This window comes from Conger conger, chromosome 15, assembly GCF_963514075.1.
Source record: "Conger conger chromosome 15, fConCon1.1, whole genome shotgun sequence".
Classification (NCBI taxonomy): domain Eukaryota; kingdom Metazoa; phylum Chordata; class Actinopteri; order Anguilliformes; family Congridae; genus Conger; species Conger conger.
Window position 1 is genome coordinate 31,658,815 of NC_083774.1, and position 18,310 is coordinate 31,677,124.

The 18,310-nt window shown below is 45.1% G+C and overlaps 1 protein-coding gene across 1 annotated transcript in view; it reads left to right on the top strand.

Annotated features, from left to right (window-relative positions):
- The window catches only part of LOC133111107 (doublecortin domain-containing protein 1-like), an 87,758-nt gene that overhangs the window by 16,359 nt on the left and 53,089 nt on the right, over positions 1-18,310 (top strand). The window contains exons 6-11 of the mRNA XM_061221262.1: positions 2,032-2,157; positions 4,828-4,933; positions 6,669-6,782; positions 9,059-9,169; positions 11,831-11,938; positions 13,970-14,109. Coding sequence (XP_061077246.1) covers positions 2,032-2,157; positions 4,828-4,933; positions 6,669-6,782; positions 9,059-9,169; positions 11,831-11,938; positions 13,970-14,109 — 705 coding nt within the window. The remainder of the gene's footprint in view (positions 1-2,031; positions 2,158-4,827; positions 4,934-6,668; positions 6,783-9,058; positions 9,170-11,830; positions 11,939-13,969; positions 14,110-18,310) is intronic.

An 18,310-nucleotide genomic window follows, 5' to 3' on the forward strand; every position in this document is an offset into this window, starting at 1 on the left:
TGATCCTCTATCAGCCCCCCACACACACACACACATGCACACACACACATACACACACACGCACAGCACACACGTGTGCACAGACACACACACACACACACACACAGACACACAACACAGAGACACACACACACACACACGCACACACACAGACACACAACACAGAGACACACACACACACACAGACACACACAGACACGCACACACGCACACACACACACACACACACGCACACACACAGACACACAACACAGAGACACACACACACACAGACACACACACACACACACACACACACACAGACACACACACACACACACACACACACACACAGACACACACACACACACGCACACACACAGACACACACACACACACACGCACACACACCCTGCTCCCCTCCCCAGCAGCCCAGCTGTAATTAGTGGCCTTGTGAGTTTTCCTAAAGGAACTTGTTTCTTGTGACCCACTTGGAGAAGTTGTAATGAAGTCAGTTCATTCTTCCAGTACGCTATGTGGGGGGGGGGGCATGCCTGAGGAAAATGCTCATTCGCACAGAAAATCCGCTGTGATCTCCCATAATTCTGCTAGGATCTCTTGACTCGCTCCGAGTGATTGCGAGTGAAGAACTGATTCGATCTTCAAGTATGGAAGCGTCTGAATCAAAGCTAATTTGGGACAGAAGTTCCACGTTTCTTAAAGCGATTCATTACCGTGGTTGAGCAGTTGATTACAAATGGCCGAGCATAGGGGCAGAACGCTCACCACTCAGGGTCTCTCACACCACCCTGCTTTCAGCAAGAAGCCATTATCATTACAGGAAGTCCAGGTGGGCACACTTCCTGTTCTGATCAGAAAGGGTTCGGAGACGTGCTCATGACGTAAAGCATGTAGAAATAAGAGTGAGAGAAGGACACTGAGCCTTTTGGGCATGTTGGTTGCGTACAGTACCAGCACCATCGTAATACTCAGATCAGACAGTAAAAAGACACAAGCCCAGTGTTACTGTTGAAGAAAAGGGGTGGTAGCTGTGTTTGAGCATCTCAGACCAACACTGTGACACAAAATAAAAGGAGACACAATTCCATACTGTGAGTAGACTCGACTACTAAAAAAAGAGACAATATTGCTAACAGGCCAGACTGTAAGCATATACTAGACAAGGGATCAGTGACTCACAGTCCGAGAACTGCTGGTTTTCCAACGTCTCCTTACCTGGGAGTCAGGTGTCAAGACAGTCTGGACAATCAGTAGCACTATTTATCCAGGAGAAAATAAAAACAGGGGTGCTTTCTCAATACCAATATCTTTGAGATGCAATGTGTGCTTGTGACGTGTGTATGTGCTACTGCTACAAAACATTGAGAAACACCCCAGGGCTGGGTTTGGATTCCAGGGAGAATAACGTAGGGTTTCATTCTGAAGGATCTTGAAGGATCTGTATGGAGGAATCAATGATCGAAGACCCCACCAAAAATGTTCATAAACACTATAAAAGAGGACTCTAGTATTATCCTTGTGAAGGGAGGGTCCACAAAGTGCTAAAAAAAGACAGGTGTTTGTATTTTGGGGAATACGTTTATAATTGGAGCAAAGTGAGATTTAATTGCTCCATTATTTGCTCATCTTTCGTCAAGGGTGTGAATAAGTTTGGATGTCACTGCATCTGTCTTTTTACATATCAAACTACGTGACAAGTATAAACATTGCCATTCCTCTGCATCCTCCTCCTATGAAAATACGACTAAAAAGTTATTTAGGTACTTTTATTGAAAGCAACTTACAGTTGATTAGACTGAGCAGGGACAATCCCCCGTGGAGCAATGCGGGGTTAAGGGCTTCCAGATCCTCCTCCTCCATCTTCTTCTCCTCTCTGTCATTTCTGTATGCTTGTTTTTATTTATCATCACGGCCTACATGCTCGTTTCAGTTTGGGACACGCAATGGGCTGAGAACCATCAGTCTGGAGGTGCACCTCCCCCTCCACACTAATACACACAACCCCTCCCCTCCCCTTCTCCTCTCCCACAGGCCCCCCCGCCAAGCTGCCCTGACCCTGGCGTTGGAAAGAGCCACAGCGGTGGAGGAGCAGGACTACAGGGCCGTCTTCCGAGCCCCGCTGGACCCGGACGCGGAATTACCAGCCGGATTCAGGAAGTATGTTCCTCTGTGGGTTGCTCTGATCACTATGGGGTAGTGTCAACACACTGTTTCAGATAGGGCTCTGATCCCCATCACTATGGGGTAGTGTCAACACACTGTTTCAGATAGGGCTCTGATCCCCATCACTATGGGGTAGTGTCAACACACTGTTTCAGATAGGGCTCTGATCCCCATCACTATGGGGTAGTGTCAACACACTGTTTCAGATAGGGCTCTGATCCCCATCACTATGGGGTAGTGTCAACACACTGTTTCAGATATGGCTTAAGCCATCTACAGGATGTGCTAAGAGGACTGGCATTTAATCCAGGTACTGTAGAGGCCATTGACTGGTCCGATAACACAGCTCTTTTCTGTGCCGTGATTAATGTGGCGGCCTGTAGCATAGTGGTTAAGGTAATGACTGGGACCTGCAAGGTTGGTGGTTCTAATCCCCGTGTAGCCACAATAAGATCCGCACAGCTGTTGGGCTCTTGAGCAAGGCCCTTAACCCTAATGTAATGTGAATAAATGAAAGGCTATAGGTAGATGCTTTGATTGAAATGTAACTCACATTATTACAATGTCTGTAGTCTGTATACAGTAATTAGTAAATCCTAAAATAATGGCAAACTAAGTTTTTTTTTGTGGACCATCTTTTATTATTTTATGTTACCAAACCCCCTCCCCTCAACCAGAAGAAGAGAGGGGACAATTTTGTGCCTGCAAATATGCTACATCGTCTGTATTTTGCCCACTTTTGTTCCTGTATCATTGGCCTCAACCTGCTTTCGTTCATTTTCCTTGATTAACAAGCTTGCCAACGATCATCTGACTAATCAGTTGGCAAACAACACACTGCTTCGTCACATCATGTTAGAGATATTAAATTATCATAAATGATCAGGCTAATTACATGATTAAGCTGATTAAGTCGGCATGAAATCCAGAATAAGACACGGCCTTCCTTGCCCTGGTCTAGAATCATCAGGAGAAGCTCCTAGGTAGTGAACGGAATATCTACTATGGACATTTTATTCACAAGGTCATCACATAACCACGGTAACTGTTGGACATTCCCAGAATACATGAGTACAAAATACATGACACTTTACGCCTTCGACTCCCTGCCCCACACTGATTTCACTGGGATAGTTTTTGGATTGAAATCCATCAGATGAAACAAACTCTCAGAAGAGGACCACAGATCTTCCAGTTTTGTCACTGTCCAGGCTCCATCTGTTCAACTCTCAAGCAAGATATGGCCATTAGCTTGCCATTTTTCTCCAACTTACTTTCGAGTCAACCTCTCAATTTGCTTGTCAGATGCACCAATTTTGGCTTTTTCACTCGGCTTCTCCTGAAATCTGAAATGACGCTCAAAAAATATGGGTGGCTTCTGTGCCCACGAATCGAGAAAGCTGAGATTGTCTTACTGTAACTGCTTCTTAGTCGGACATGCTAGTCGAGACAAAAGTCCAATGTTGTAGCATTGCAACATCCTGAGACAACACAGGAGAACTGCTAAATAATGGTGCTTGTTAGAATGGTGGGGGAATTGCATTTTCCTGGAAAAATTACAGTTACAAAGGAGTGAAAGCGGCAGCACCAATGGTTCACGTTACCATCCAGCCAGTCATGTGACCTTCCTCATAATGGGTGAAGACGTTACAATACATTACCAACACCAATACTGCTTATGCCCACAAGTAAAATAGCACTGCTGAAAAAATCTGTTCAAATCTGTTGACCCGTTCAGACCAGCTCCATGCTCAACATGGTTTGATCAGCTCAAGCTCCTGTTTTGAAACAGCTGGTAGCTGGTATGGGTAATCTTCCCTATCACTATGTTTGTTAACCCCCACCCCCTCGTTATGCAGAATACTTCAATACTTGTAAGTGTCACAAGATGAGATCTGCATCCTCACACCCTCCTGGTACAATCAACAGACTGCGTAAGGAGAGCTCAGTCTGTCAAGAACCCGGGCAGGGGGAAGCAATCGCAGACTCAGGGGTGACAAAAAAACAGGCGGACATAAAGCACAGGGAAGACCAAAAACGGAAGTCAAAACCAAGTAGAAAAAAACTTTTAAAAAATTCCCAAAACCAGGGTGCAAAAGAACAGACAGAAAAACGGGGAATCAAAAACCATGCATCGAGAAAAACTAATACAATGGCAGACTCGGGAAACTGGAGAAGACAAACTAACAACGAGAAGCTGAAAAGGACAGGTATAAATAGAAAACTGATAAACAGACAACGAGAAACAGGTGAGAGGCCAGATTGAAAAACAGGAAGGACATACATATAAGGAATGGGAGGCGGAGACACTGAATGAAGGACAGGTGTGATGAGAATGAGTGGAAATGAAGGGGAAGACAGACTACAGTGGTCACAGAGGGTAACAAGGAACGAAAACAGACAAAAGCAGAAACAGAAACACCCAGAACCTGACACAGTCATTTGCAGACGGGGTACGAGCTGCGCAAAATGGCTGTCGCACGGGTGACTGGAAGAGACCCAGTCTCCAGTCTGGTGTGTGTGACATCACGGCGAGGCTCCCCGCTCATGGAAGGTAGCCGTTAGCGCCGTGAGCTGCTTCTGCTTGGTAAGGGTGGTGAGCGGGTCGGGTCAGAAGGAGATCTGTACCGTACAGGCATAACCCCGTGCTGTCTGCCCCTCTAGATGGAAGGTGTGGGAGGGATTCCCGCCGAATTGCGTGTCCGAAGCACCTGGGGCCTCTCATCTGGCCGACCGCGTGGACCCAGATGCCCACTTCATCCAGCTCAAGGTAACGGGAGTGTCTGTGCAGACAAAAATCAGAACATAATAGGAGGGTTAAGAGCCTTTTTGATGAAAATGGATTCGGACTATAGCTCAAAATAGATCAGCTTTTACCCGGATCTAGCCTAGCTATCAGCTAGGAAACGTTCGCTTTTCAACCAAGTGTAGCTCAGTTTTTACCTGAATGGATTTTCCAGATTTCTCACCTACTTTTCACCAAAATAATGTTCACTGGGTCTAGTAGCCAGGGTCAGACTTTATAACAGTCCCTTCTTGGCCCCTGCCACAGCACTGAACAATCCATCCAATTTGATTTCTGACAGAAAAACACAATTAATAATAATACAATAATAAGTTATCTTTGACTTCCCCTTATTCTTCACAATTAAACTCCCTATTTCACCAGCTGAGTTTCGCCAGTTTAATTAGCTGATCACACTTAATGAGGAAAAGCAGAAATCTGGAATTTGAATCAAATTATGAGCAAAACTTTCGGGCAAATTGACTGAATCCAGCACACCGGGCCTGGGCCTGGAAAACCTGGAATAATGGAGGTATTAACCTGCTTAAAAGTTTCTACTTTACATTCAGTGTGGAAAGTTACTGGGGGGATTGCTCTTGCATCAGTATAAGGAACACACAGATAATGTATATGACGGGATGACTGTAATTACAGCATGTTAACCCGAACAACATGACTAGATTTCTCTCCTTAGACGAGACACGTCTGCCTACAACCGAGATTAATTAGACGCGGCGCGCATATCCTTAATAAAGGTGTCAAATAAAGGTGTCATCTTCATAAAGTTCACGAACAAGAGTGGAGAGTTCTCTCGTCAAGATAGGAGAATGGCCCGCGTGCAGACAGGCAGCTTAACTACCGTTTGTGCAGCGTGTAATTAAATCTGTCTCATCTCCAGAGGTGAAGGAAGTGTTTATATTTAGATTCGCTTAAGCATGAACCTCTGAAGCCCATCATCCCGCCGCGGTCCCTGTTTCTCCGAGGAGACGCATTTCAGGCCCCGGCTGCCGCTGGAACAGTTATGTCCTGGTTTATGTCTTCTGTGTTGCGTGTTTAACCTGATTTAAAATGGCATCAATGCGAAAGACAGACTGCAGGTCATTTTGAAAAACTGAACGAAGAGGAGCTGCTTGACAATGAAGGGGCTGAACCAAAGGGCCAGTTCTCAGGCTATTATTTTCACCAATTGATATGAAGTGGCTCCTTTGTGATACCTATATTTTCCCTCAAAAAGCCTATTTCCCATTCGATTTCATTCATATTTGACAGTAAATTAAAAATAGTTTAGTGTGTTGGACACATGCTTCCGTGATACAGCACATAAATTTAAAAAGACCACACCCAAAAAAGGCCCGATGAGTTTTTAGAAGTAGATAAGCAAGGTATTGGGCAGAACTGAACAGAGACACAGGCTGCCAGTGTATCATTGCGTGTTTGTTTTATAGTATTTGTAAAGTAAAAATCCAGCATAGTATGCCTTAACTACACAACTACCCCCATTTACCATTGGAAATGTCAGGACAAGCCAATGGAGGCAGCTTTCAGCGCTGAATTTCAGCTCCAGATATCAAGCCCTGTTGACATCTATAGTGGGCTCCAGAATTATCTGAAAACCACCGGTGCCAGGGGTACCAGCTACAAATACAGAAAACTGTATTTCTTTTCAACCTGACGTATACATGGCCTTCTCTGAACTGACCTGTCTCGTTCTTTTCCTCAGTCCGATCCGCAGACGGTTCTGTTTCCTTCAGCCCACGTGGTGGACCGGGCCGGTCCGGCCGGGAGCAGTCAGGGCACGGGGTGGCCTCTGTCGCACGTGTGGATCATCACCAAGGTGTGTAAATGCTAAATGGTCGGCATTTATATCGCGTCTTTATCCAAAGTGCTGTACAATTGATGCTTCACATTCACCCATTCACACACACCAACGGCGATTGGCTGCCATGCAAGACGCTTAGCCTGTCAGCCTGACTGCATGCTCAGCGTGCTAGTGCTGCATGTCGTTGATGATTTAAGGTTGTCGGACATTCCTCATTCCCCGATTGGCGCAATCTGTTTCTTATGCAAACTCTTGATTACAAGGAGTAGTGCTGGGGGTTCTGACAGTTGGAAATACGCTACTGTGCAAAGTCCTTTTGGTTTTCTGCATTAGTGTGTCGGTAGAAAAGGGCAAATTTTCCAAAAAGTGAAATGTTTGCATTTTGTTAAATAAAGAAACATATTACGTAATAGACCACTTTTCAGATGAAAACTTTATCGAGGCTGTCTGGGATTACCTGAATAGTCAAAAGTGAAACAGCCAAGAACTTTGGCAAGTTGGTATCACCTACCAGATGATTTTCTTATAACACTGCAGGACAGTGTACCAAAGAGAATTGATGGTTATGAAGGCGAAGGAGAAATACTGATTTAATTTAATTTTTAAATGCTCACTGCTCTTTATGATACATTTTTCAATATTTAAAACTGTTGATTTCATCATTTTTGAAAGCATCTACTGCTTTAAAGAATATGTTTTGCATGTGCCTAAAGCCTTTGCACAGTATTGTATGAGAGATTTTCCATCCAAGCTTGTCGGCATGGTTGGATGGGGAGGGGGCCTGTACTGTTGTTTGTTTGTGGGTGAATTCCAGTTCAACAGTCCCGGAAGCGTTCGGCGAATCCAAACCCCGCCGTCGTTCCTCAGACTCCCGCGGACGCAGGTCTGGCCCGCGTAGCGGCAGTTTCTTGCTCATGCTCACCGGCATTTTCCACTTTTCTGCCCTAATTTATCAGCATTTCACACTGTTTTGAATGGTGATTGATGCCTGTGTTCTCCTCATATGGAGGGGTAGCGTGGCTGTGCGCTGGGGAAGGGCCCGGTTGCCCGGGGGCCACATTCGGTGCGCAGCGTGCCGAACACGGACAGCGCTCCCGCTTCAGCGTTCCACTCATGGGTGTAAACACGTACCGCGCGCCCGTATGAACATCGACTCTTACGGCTCGTCCTCGTTTTACTCCAACAGGACCAGGACGAGCCGAGCCTGAGCGTTCCTTTTGTGACAGGAGTTGCGTTTTATAGCTTTTAATTGGTCCTTAGCGGTCTTTCAGCCCGCGTGCGGAGCAGGCCTCAGATGGGGTTTTTTTACGGTGAGGGTAGCAATCTCGCATGAGAAAGTGTGAAATCCGACCCGCCCGCCGTGCCGATAAAGGGCGATGCGAGGCAGACGCATCGTGTCAGATTTCAGCCTCGATTACGTCGTCTTAATGCTTGCGTGAAAGCAGCGAAAACGCTAAGGACGAGTCTCCGCAGGGATCGGGTCTTCTTGGTGAATCCCCCTGCAGGGCCCTAATCTTTCTGATCCGATCCAGCTCTGCATCCTCATTACACACGCATCTCTGTGGCGTGTTTATTGGTGTCTAACGCTCTCTGCTGAAATAAGTAGGGAGGGTTCAACCTGACACGCTTCAAGACCTCAGCCAGTGAATGAGTTTAACAAGGAGCAGTACCTATTAACACTAAAGAGCATTGCATCCCCTTTATTCAACCCCTGAGATCTCAGCGCGGACCGTTTAGCCCTGGGGTGGCAATGAACGAGTGTGAGATTTAAACTCTTAACTCTTTAGTAGAGTATTTTTATTTTATTTTTTTATTCTAGTGTTCTAGAACTGTTCAGTTAAGAACATTCTAATCACATATTTGTAATCTTGTACACTCCCATTTAGAGATGCATATTACCGCATTATGCAGTGTGAGTCAGTAGTGCACTGCAATGCCTAAGAAGTGCACCGCCCCTCACATCTACTCCCCCAGGAACCCCCAGCCCTGTTACAGACCAGAAATCACCGCTCCGCGCAAACACCACGACACGAAAAAGACGAAGCAAGGCAGCGCAGGTCTTCCCCCCTGCTCGCCGCTGAACTGTGAAATCCCGCTCTCGTTGCGCGGGAGCTCAGTGACGCAGACTGTGGCCCCGGACCCCGGCCAGCGATAACTCGGGCGCCGCATTTCGCTTTCCACGGCCGCGAATGTCCCCCAGGTTCACTCGGGCATAGCGACCCTGCCATCGGTGACATCTCCTCTTATTTTCTGCTTCTTTTCACCGGTCCGGCCCTCCCTCCCTCTCGCAGACCGGGCTGATCCTGAGCCGCGTCCTGCCTCAGCTCTGCCTGGCCGTCTCCGCCCAGCCCGTCACGCTGACGGACGGAGATGGCGCTCCCACCGAGGCCTTCCCGCTGAACGTACAGAAGAGGTGCTGACATTCCGCCCGCTCTCCCTCCTCACCCCGCTACGCTCACACGCCTCTCGTGTAGTTGTCATGGTACACGCTTGTGCAGTGCTGAAGCCCTCTTTTCACATTTATAGCCCATTGCTAAAGCGAGGAGTTGGAAAAACAAACTCCAGCCACCTGCTTTGGTCAGGTTAGAAAGCCCTTCACTACAAAAAAACAAGCAGTTTTAATCTTGTAATAAGACTTAAAATCTTTTTTTTTCCCTAGAAAATATTTTTAAGTTACTGTTTCGCTTAACAAGTGAACATTTTTCACCACATTAAAGGAGTCAAACTTTCTCAACTCATTGGCAGTTATTTTGTCTCATTTAGCATAAAAAGTAAGAGAAATAAGATTTTTGTCTAAATATAAGATGAAGATACTTGTTAAGTATTTTTTTTTGCAGTGTTGGGTATTCACCCTGTGTTCATTATGCTTTGTAGTACTGTATTAACATGAATGATCATTCATTCTCATTACAGTATTAATAAAATATCTTACATTTTTAGCTGTAGTTCAAACTAGGTGTCCCATGCAGGAAAAGAAAAGTCATTAAAGTATGTTACGATAGCTTTATTTGTGAAAAAATGCTCAATGCTCAATGCTCAATGCTCAATTAATCTGGTGAAAACCATATTCTTTATGGCATTAACAGGATCAGAGATTGTCCAGACCAGGAGTGGATCTTCGGGAAAGAGGGCCACATCTTTCCAAGGGTTTGTGTTGAGACTCAGTGTTATCCTACATTTACAAGAATGGTGTTTCTGTCGAGACACAGATAGTGTTATCCTACATTTACAAGAGTGGTGTTTGTGTTGAGCCATGGGCAGTGTTATTCTACTTTCACAAAAGTGGTGTTTGTGTCGAGACACAGACATTTTTATCCTACATTTACAAGATGTTATGATCCTGATTTCTGTCGGTTAGTTTATTTGGTATTTTTGTAAATGTATTATTTTTCATATTCATGTCTGGTGTTCTGTTTACATTCATCAGTCTTTGCAGTCGTCTTCCCCTGTGATGTCTGAGTCTGAATGTTTTCTGATCCCGAGTCCCTCCATCGTGGGTTTCCCACGATTCCTTCTGTCTCGCTGTTCTTACTTCCTGCTTTCTCTCTATGTCATGTTTGTAGATAGCACTAATATACTAATCCCAACTAACTAACAGACTAACTCTACCTCTACTTCAATACTGCTCTATTAGTCTGCCTCCCTGTTCTATCCCCAAATTGCTTGCCTAATTCAGCGAAATGTTCTCCCTGATCTCCACTATCTCGACAATCCTTAACCCTCAGTGCAATTGTATACTCCCCAGTCCCGAGCCGTTTGTATTACATGTGTGTCTATGTGAATCCAGTCCCGCGTTTTAATTCCTCCCTTGTCATGATTGCCCTTTCATGTGTCTCCCCTGATGTTTATTTTTTAGACCGCCCTCACTCCCATGCTCCGCCTAGGTTGTCTCATTCCCCTGTGTATTTATACCTATCTCTCTCAGTTGCACCTTGCTAGTTCGTCATATTTTTATTTTCGAGTCCTGAGCCCTGATATTCATTTACCCTTCTTGCCTCCTTGTTCGAGAGCCCTTGCCCTTGTGGCATTCTATCCGGTTGGTTGTTTTCTGTTTTGTTGTTTATGACCCCTGCCTGCTTTTTGGACTCTTCTCTTTGGATCACACGTTTGTACTTTCGCCTGTTTGGACTGACCACCTGGTTTTTGAACTTTGCCTGTTTTTGATTACGCTCTGTCTGCCCCTTCATCTGCCTTAATTAAAACCTGCCTTTTTTTCATCATTCCAGTGTCTACTATTGGTTCCTCTGTCCCCCCCGGCGTGACATGAGTGGTGTTTGTGTTGAGACTTGGACAGTTTTATCCTGCATTTACAAGAGTAGTGTTTGTGTTCAGACATGGACAGTGTTCTACATTCACAAGAGTGGTGTTTGTGTCGAGACATGGACATTGTTACCCTACATTTACAAAACTGGTGTTTGAAGCACCTTAGAAAATAGCTGCCTTTTTTAATTCTTTAATGTTGAGTAAGCAGATTTAAAGGAATCTAATTATCTGATAAATAGCAGTCCAATATAGGCATACCAATGAAATTGTACTCTGAATTTCCCAAACGAAAATAAAATAAGAAATAATGAGACTCCACTTACTGTAAAGAGTGTATGCATTTGGAAAGCAACAGCAAACTAACTGCAACAGCAGTAGGAAGTACTCAACATATTTGTTCTGAAATTTGATAAGAACAGGATACAATCTGAGAAGAATCTATTTCATTGCATCTCCATGGTAAAAGAGATGGTACACTGCCAAAAAGGTCTTAAAAGGTGTTTTAGTCCAATGAGACTTAAAATCTAGAAGATATTAGCTTGTTTTAAGTTACTGTTTGCTTGACAAATTACATGTTTTTACCTGACAAATCGAGTCCAACTGACTCACCTCATTGGCAGTATTTTTTTTTTTTTTTTTTAGTAAAACATTTAATAGAAATAAGATTTTAAGTCTAAATGTTGTTGAGATTGGCTTATTTTTGGCTTTTGGTATTGTAATGTTTGTGAAGCTGTTGTACGTTTGTTCTGCGGTGTGTATTGCAGTCAGTGCTGACTCATTGCCTTTGGCCCTTCCTGCAGGTTCGCCCCGAGTTTGTCCTGACCTTCCGGAAGATTCGAAGCGGAGCAACCCTCAATGACCAGGGGGCGCGGGAGGCGGGGAGGCGGAACGGAGGCGCACACGCGGAGGTGGGTCTCACCCATGCCTCTCCCAAACCACGTTGCTACGGAGACCCGCAGCTTAACCCAATTACGGCCTGGTATTTTACACGCGTTTGAGCTGGCTGTACGCGGAAGCGGGGGGACCATTTCTGAGAGGGGAAGAGGGAAAAGGGGTTCCTGCCAATCATCGTGCCCTTTAAGACGTCTCCGCCGGTGTACGCGACGGGATTGGCCCTTGCTTTGAACGCCGCGGCCTCTGCGTGGCTCTCATTCCATTCGTAGACCGCTGCGGGCCCAGCGTGCGAAATGGGGTCACTAGGGGGTCAGGGCTATCAAAAAAACAAAAAACACCCCATGCAGACACATCTAAGAAGATTATCATAGGCCAGAAAATAACAAATTGTCTTTTCCCATTTCGTTTTTTTTCTCCCCTTTCTGGATCACCCATTGGTGCAAATGTCATCTGTTTATTTATAGCACTAGGAGACGGACATGCATAATTTGGTGCAGCTGCCATTTTACAATAACCCTTTCTGAATGTCCCCCCCCTTAATTTCTTTATCCATAGACACCTGAAATATTTATGATCCTAAATTTTTAAATAAAGATGTTTGTTGAAATGACAATCTCATGCCAAGAATCCAGAACAATTTGCTGTCATTTGTAAAAATCTTAATTGTTGGAAGTGAGATAAAGGAATCAGTCTGCGGCTAATGGGTATTACGCTGTTACTGCAAACAGACTAATGCTTCTTTCCAGATGAAGAAAGTGTACACGTCGAAATATTAGACCGTTTGCAGACTGTAATTAAGGTTCAATACCTGTGAGCTCCAGACCGGTTCCTTTTCTTCAGTTTGCCATCCTGCTTCTGCACTGCAAGAAGTGTCTTAACAAGCATTTAATAATAAGACTTCATCAAGTACAACAGTACAAAATATGAGCTGTTAAATTTGCTAAGTTTATTAAATAAGATTATATGTCTAAATATGAAACTAAAATATTATTGTTAGGACTGACTTTAGTTTTTTTTGCTATCTGAAAAGCACAGGTTGTGCGTGTTATTTACTGCATGCAATTTTCTTCCCTGCATAAGCGCTCTGTTTGTGTGTGTAGCTGTTCTGATCCTCTTCCCTGTGTAAGCGCTCTGTTTGTGTGCATAGCTGTTCTGATCCTCTTCCCTGTGTAAGCGCTCTGTTTGTGTGCGTAGCTGTTCAGATCTTCCCTGTGTAAGCGCTCTGTTTGTGTGCATAGCTGTTCTGATCCTCTTCCCTGTGTAAGTGCTCTGTTTGTGTGTGTAGCTGTTCAGATCTTCCCTGTGTAAGCGCTCTGTTTGTGTGCGTAGCTGTTCAGATCTTCCCTGCGTAAGAGCTCTGTTTGTGTGCATAGCTGTTGGGATCCTCTTCCCTGTGTAAGCGCTCTGTTTGTGTGTGTAGCTGTTCGGATCCTCTTCCCTGCGTAAGCGCTCTGTTTGGGTGCGTAGCTGTTGGGATCTTCCCTGCGTAAGCGCTCTGTTTGTGTGCGTAGCTGTTCAGATCTTCCCTGTGTAAGCGCTCTGTTTGGGTGCGTAGCTGTTGGGATCTTCCCTGCGTAAGCGCTCTGTTTGTGTGTGTAGCTGTTCAGATCTTCCCTGTGTAAGCGCTCTGTTTGTGTGCGTAGCTGTTCAGATCTTCCCTGCGTAAGCGCTCTGTTTGTGTGCGTAGCTGATCTGATCCTCTTCCCTGTGTAAGCACTCTGTTTGTGTGCGTAGCTGTTCAGATCTTCCCTGCGTAAGCGCTCTGTTTGTGTGCGTAGCTGTTCAGATCTTCCCTGTGTAAGCGCTCTGTTTGTGTGCGTAGCTGTTGGGATCCTCTTCCCTGCGTAAGTGCTCTGTTTGTGTGTGTAGCTGTTCAGATCTTCCCTGCGTAAGCGCTCTGTTTGTGTGTGTAGCTGTTCAGATCTTCCCTGTGTAAGCGCTCTGTTTGTGTGCGTAGCTGTTCAGATCTTCCCTGCGTAAGCGCTCTGTTTGTGTGTGTAGCTGTTCAGATCTTCCCTGCGTAAGCGCTCTGTTTGTGTGCGTAGCTGTTCACACACGACGTCGGGAACGCCGCTGAGAGCCGAGCAGCGCGGTCCACAGACGGGTCCCTCGGGGCAGGAGCCCAGCTGACGGTGGCCCTGCTGAGGAGACGACGAGGCAAACAGCCCCAGGCCTCTGCTCAGAGGTAGCTGCTGACACAACCCGTGCTCATTGCTCAATGACATTCGACGCTTCCCTTCGGTTTCCTGTAAGATTGATTCGCCAGATATTTTTGAAATATCTCAAAAGCCCTTGAGCTTACGGACAGGCACCAATTTAAGGATATACTCTACTGTATACATATCTCTGTGTGTGTAGCCATAATAAACTACAAGGGACATTCAATAAGTGAAATAGCTAATATTGTTTGGAAAATATTTTCACCACAGCCTGTTTTTGTTCATCAAGACACTTTTATTATGTAAAAGAAAAAGTCAAATGCTTTTTGTCTGGCGAATGCGCCTATGCCATGGTGCAAGGAGAAAGGCACTGTTAAATCTCCTTATACTGTATGACTGTATGTACCACATGCCATAGGAAAGCTTCTGACTCACACTTATCATTAACTTCTACTGATTTAAAAGGAGAAAGGCACTGTACCTTGTGTTCAATCTCCTTATTATACTGTATGACTCTATGCACTACATGCCATAGGAAAGCTTCTGACGCGCACTTATCATTAACTTCTACTGATTTGACTTCTTGACAACTTGAAGATGGATATCCTGCGATATAGCAGTGTCAGAGTTCCAGAACATCACAATTATGCTATGTTCCTGCATACTAATGGACAAACAGAGATGCGCAAAACAACACGCATGGTCTGCTTTTCTCATCGCTCAACTTTAACACCGTGACAGAGGTACGGCCGCAGACTGCCGTAATTACCAGCGTCCTCATCCTTTATTCATGGCTCTCTCGAGCGGAAACCGCCGCCGTGCCGCGTCGTCCCCGAGCGCGCCGATTTAACCGCCGCGTTCCCGTCTCGTTCCCGTCTCGCTCCCTTTAATACAATTTGGCAATGTCCGATTTTCGCTTCACGATTCGTTAGCGGCCGGCGCTAAACCACCGGGGCCCCGGCAGGCTACGCGTGGCGGCTCCAGATGTGAACGCGCCCGGGACTAATCGCTTCGCCGTGTTTAATGTGTGTGCACCTTCAGCGAGGTGCGAGCGGGGAGATTAGATACGGACACGTCCCTTTCGCAGCTGAAGCCCCGTTGCATTGTGGGCGATGGGCGTAGCTCGCCCGGGCGCACATGCTCTGCGCGCCGTTCATCGTTGTGGAAAGGACAACATTTGTACACTAACGAGGAGCAACACCCCTTGTACAATGACATGGACCCAGCTATTGCTTTTTTTTTTGTTTTGTTTACCTAATGCAATTCGTTTAATCCCGTTTGACTTTTAATGTGGGAAAATAATGCTAATTATCGGTGTTGTTCACACCGTCGGATGAGGAAAACGATAAGCCATGCGTACACTACACTGGACCGCAGTTATATATACGGTGGGCTCCAGAATGATTGGCACCCTTGTTACACATACGGTTATTGGCATAGGCATTATTTTGCAACATGTGTAAAGTAGTGTGGTTTATTAATGATTCAATGCAATCAACCAGTGTAAGAAAAAAAATATATATTTCCCCAAAAACAGGTTCCACAATTATTGGCACTTATGGTTGAATACTTTGTACAAACACCCCTAGCAAAGATAAGAGCCATGACTGTTTTCCTATAATTTGTGACAAGGTTAGAGAAGAGATTTGAAGGGATTTTTGAACATTCCTCCATGCACAAGTTTTCAGAATCGTTGATATGCCTGGGCTTGCCCTTTTGGACCCCCTCTTCAGTTCAGACCATGGGATTTTCATGGGTTTTAAGTCTGGAGACTGAGATGCCCATTGCAGAACATGAGTGTAGTTTTCACTTAATCCTTTCTGTGTGGATTTTGATGTATTGTTGGAGTCATTGTGCTACTGGACAACCAAGTCTCAGCTTCCTAGTAGAGGCAACCAGCTTTTCTGAAATAATTTCCTGCTTTTTTTAATTAATCGTGTCATTGATCTTAAATAGTGCCCCTGAACCACTGGCAGTAAAACACCTCCAAAAGAAGAATTACCCACCTCCATATTTGACAGTAGATATGAGGTGCTTCTCCTTATATGCATTCCACTCTTGCCACTTTTGATGTTCAATTTTGGTCCCATCTCACCATACACTGTAGCACTCCCTTCCAGAGTTTAGCAAACTCCAGATGCTTGGTTTTGTTTATTGTGCTCCGTGAGGGCTGTCTAGTCACTAGAGTTGCAAAGGGAGGACATTTTCCAGGAAACTTTCAGAAATCTTCAGCATGTTCCTGGTTCCATACAATGAATCTGAGGAGGATTGTTTTTCACACCATTCTCTGCAAACTCTAGAGACTGGTGTGCATGAAAATGCCAGAAGATCATCAGTTTCTGAGATTCGCAAACCATCCTGTCTGGCACCAACAATCCTTCCACGGTCACTTAAATCACATTTCTTCAACCTTCTGACATTTGGTCCGAAAATCAGCTGCATTTAGTTGCTGCCACATGACCGACTGTTGAAATATTTGCATTGACAAGCTGATGTACAGGTCTACCTAATAAAGTGCTCAGTGAGAGTGGATATCTGCCTTGGGAGTGTTAGGAATTGATTTATTGATACGAGTTAATCAATTCACGTGGCACACCTTTTAACGAGGGAGCAGTAGCGGCCAATGAAGCGTGCTGGCCTAGCCTGTCGCCCACTGACCTGTGAGGGGGGAATAATGAACTGTGATTGGCCGTCACGCTAACCACTTCCGACAGCCCGGCTCTGGGCACATCTGTGCGATGCACACGGAAAGGCCTTTGTTGTTCTCCCACTGGTGACTTCGCCGATCGCCCAGGGGACCGCCGTCCGCCGTGTCCCCGCTCCCCACACACAACCCCCCGCCCTCCCCATACAGACCCCCCGCCCTCCCCATACAGACCCCCCGCCCTCTGCTTTCGGGGGAAGCAGCTGTCATCATCCGAGCTGCCGTTTGTTCTAATGACGTTCCCGCCATTTTATTACTTCTTTCCACACTGCAAAAAATGGCCGTCTTACAGTCTTGTAATGAGATTAAGATTTTTTTCAAGTAGAGAGTATCAGTTAAATGTTCTTATTTTATTGGCGGATCTTGAAATGAGTCAGACTTATTTTTTGTTTTTTTGCAGTGTACGCTTTTTTTTTTTTGACTTAAAATATATATTTATTTAACTTTAACTTTTTAGCTAAATAAGACAAATTATCACCAATGAGGTAATTGAATAAGAAGATTTCACTTGGCAAGCAAACTTAAAACAAGCTAATATTCTCTACTTGAGAGAAAAAAAAACAAGATCTTAAGTAATGTTACAAGACTAAAATGCTTGTAAAGACAGTAATTTTTGACAGTGTACCTCTCCAATACCCCCTCATTCACCTCCACTTTCAAACACATAACGGAACAGCGTTTGGAAAACCGAGGTGCCTTGTCATGTTGACCGAACAAAGGGATTCCTGGGAGGGCGGGGCATAGTGATGTCACTGAGCCTTCAGCCCCCCCCCCCCCCCGCTACCCCCACCCCCCACCCGAGTGTCAAAGCACCTCCCATAATGGGTGGACAGGCCACCATGGGAAAGTGACCCAAACGTTTCCACGGTGACCTGTAGCCTGCTGGGGGGAGGGGTCAGGGCTGTGACACTGTGGAATGGGTTAAGCCCTTGTCCGAGGGCTTGTTAGAGTTTAAAAGCTCATTAAACCTTGACACTGTCTCGCAGCTGAGCTGATCCGCCTCGCAGATCTCTGAAACCCATCCCCCATAAATCCCTGCATTTCTTCCCACGGTTACACCATTTTCTAAAATTGTGTTTCTTTTATTTAATCTTTTCATTTTATCATTATAAAGTACCAATCATTTGTTACTTCAAAATGGCATTACACCTGCAATCTGCAACTGAGTCTTGCATACTAATATAGCAGTATAGTTTAGGTAAGCCATTGGTCTTGTCGGAGAGACACAAGCAAAGATAAATTAAGTTCAAAAGTAAGAACACCTGCTGGTGGACTTTTAATTTATTATGTTTAAAAAATGTTACAGCCAAATAATAAAGGCATTTTTCTTTTTTCTTTGGAGTTTAGTGTCTTGGAGTTTGGAGTGCTGTCAGCCTACACATTCTTTTTAAAGAGCGATAAAGATTTCACATTTCTGAAGGTTTTTGCAATCCAGAGCAAAAGGAAATTGGACACAAATGCATCGGATGCATTCGTACATCTTGAATAGCACAGTTAACTTGCATTAGTGTTTTAGGGACCTT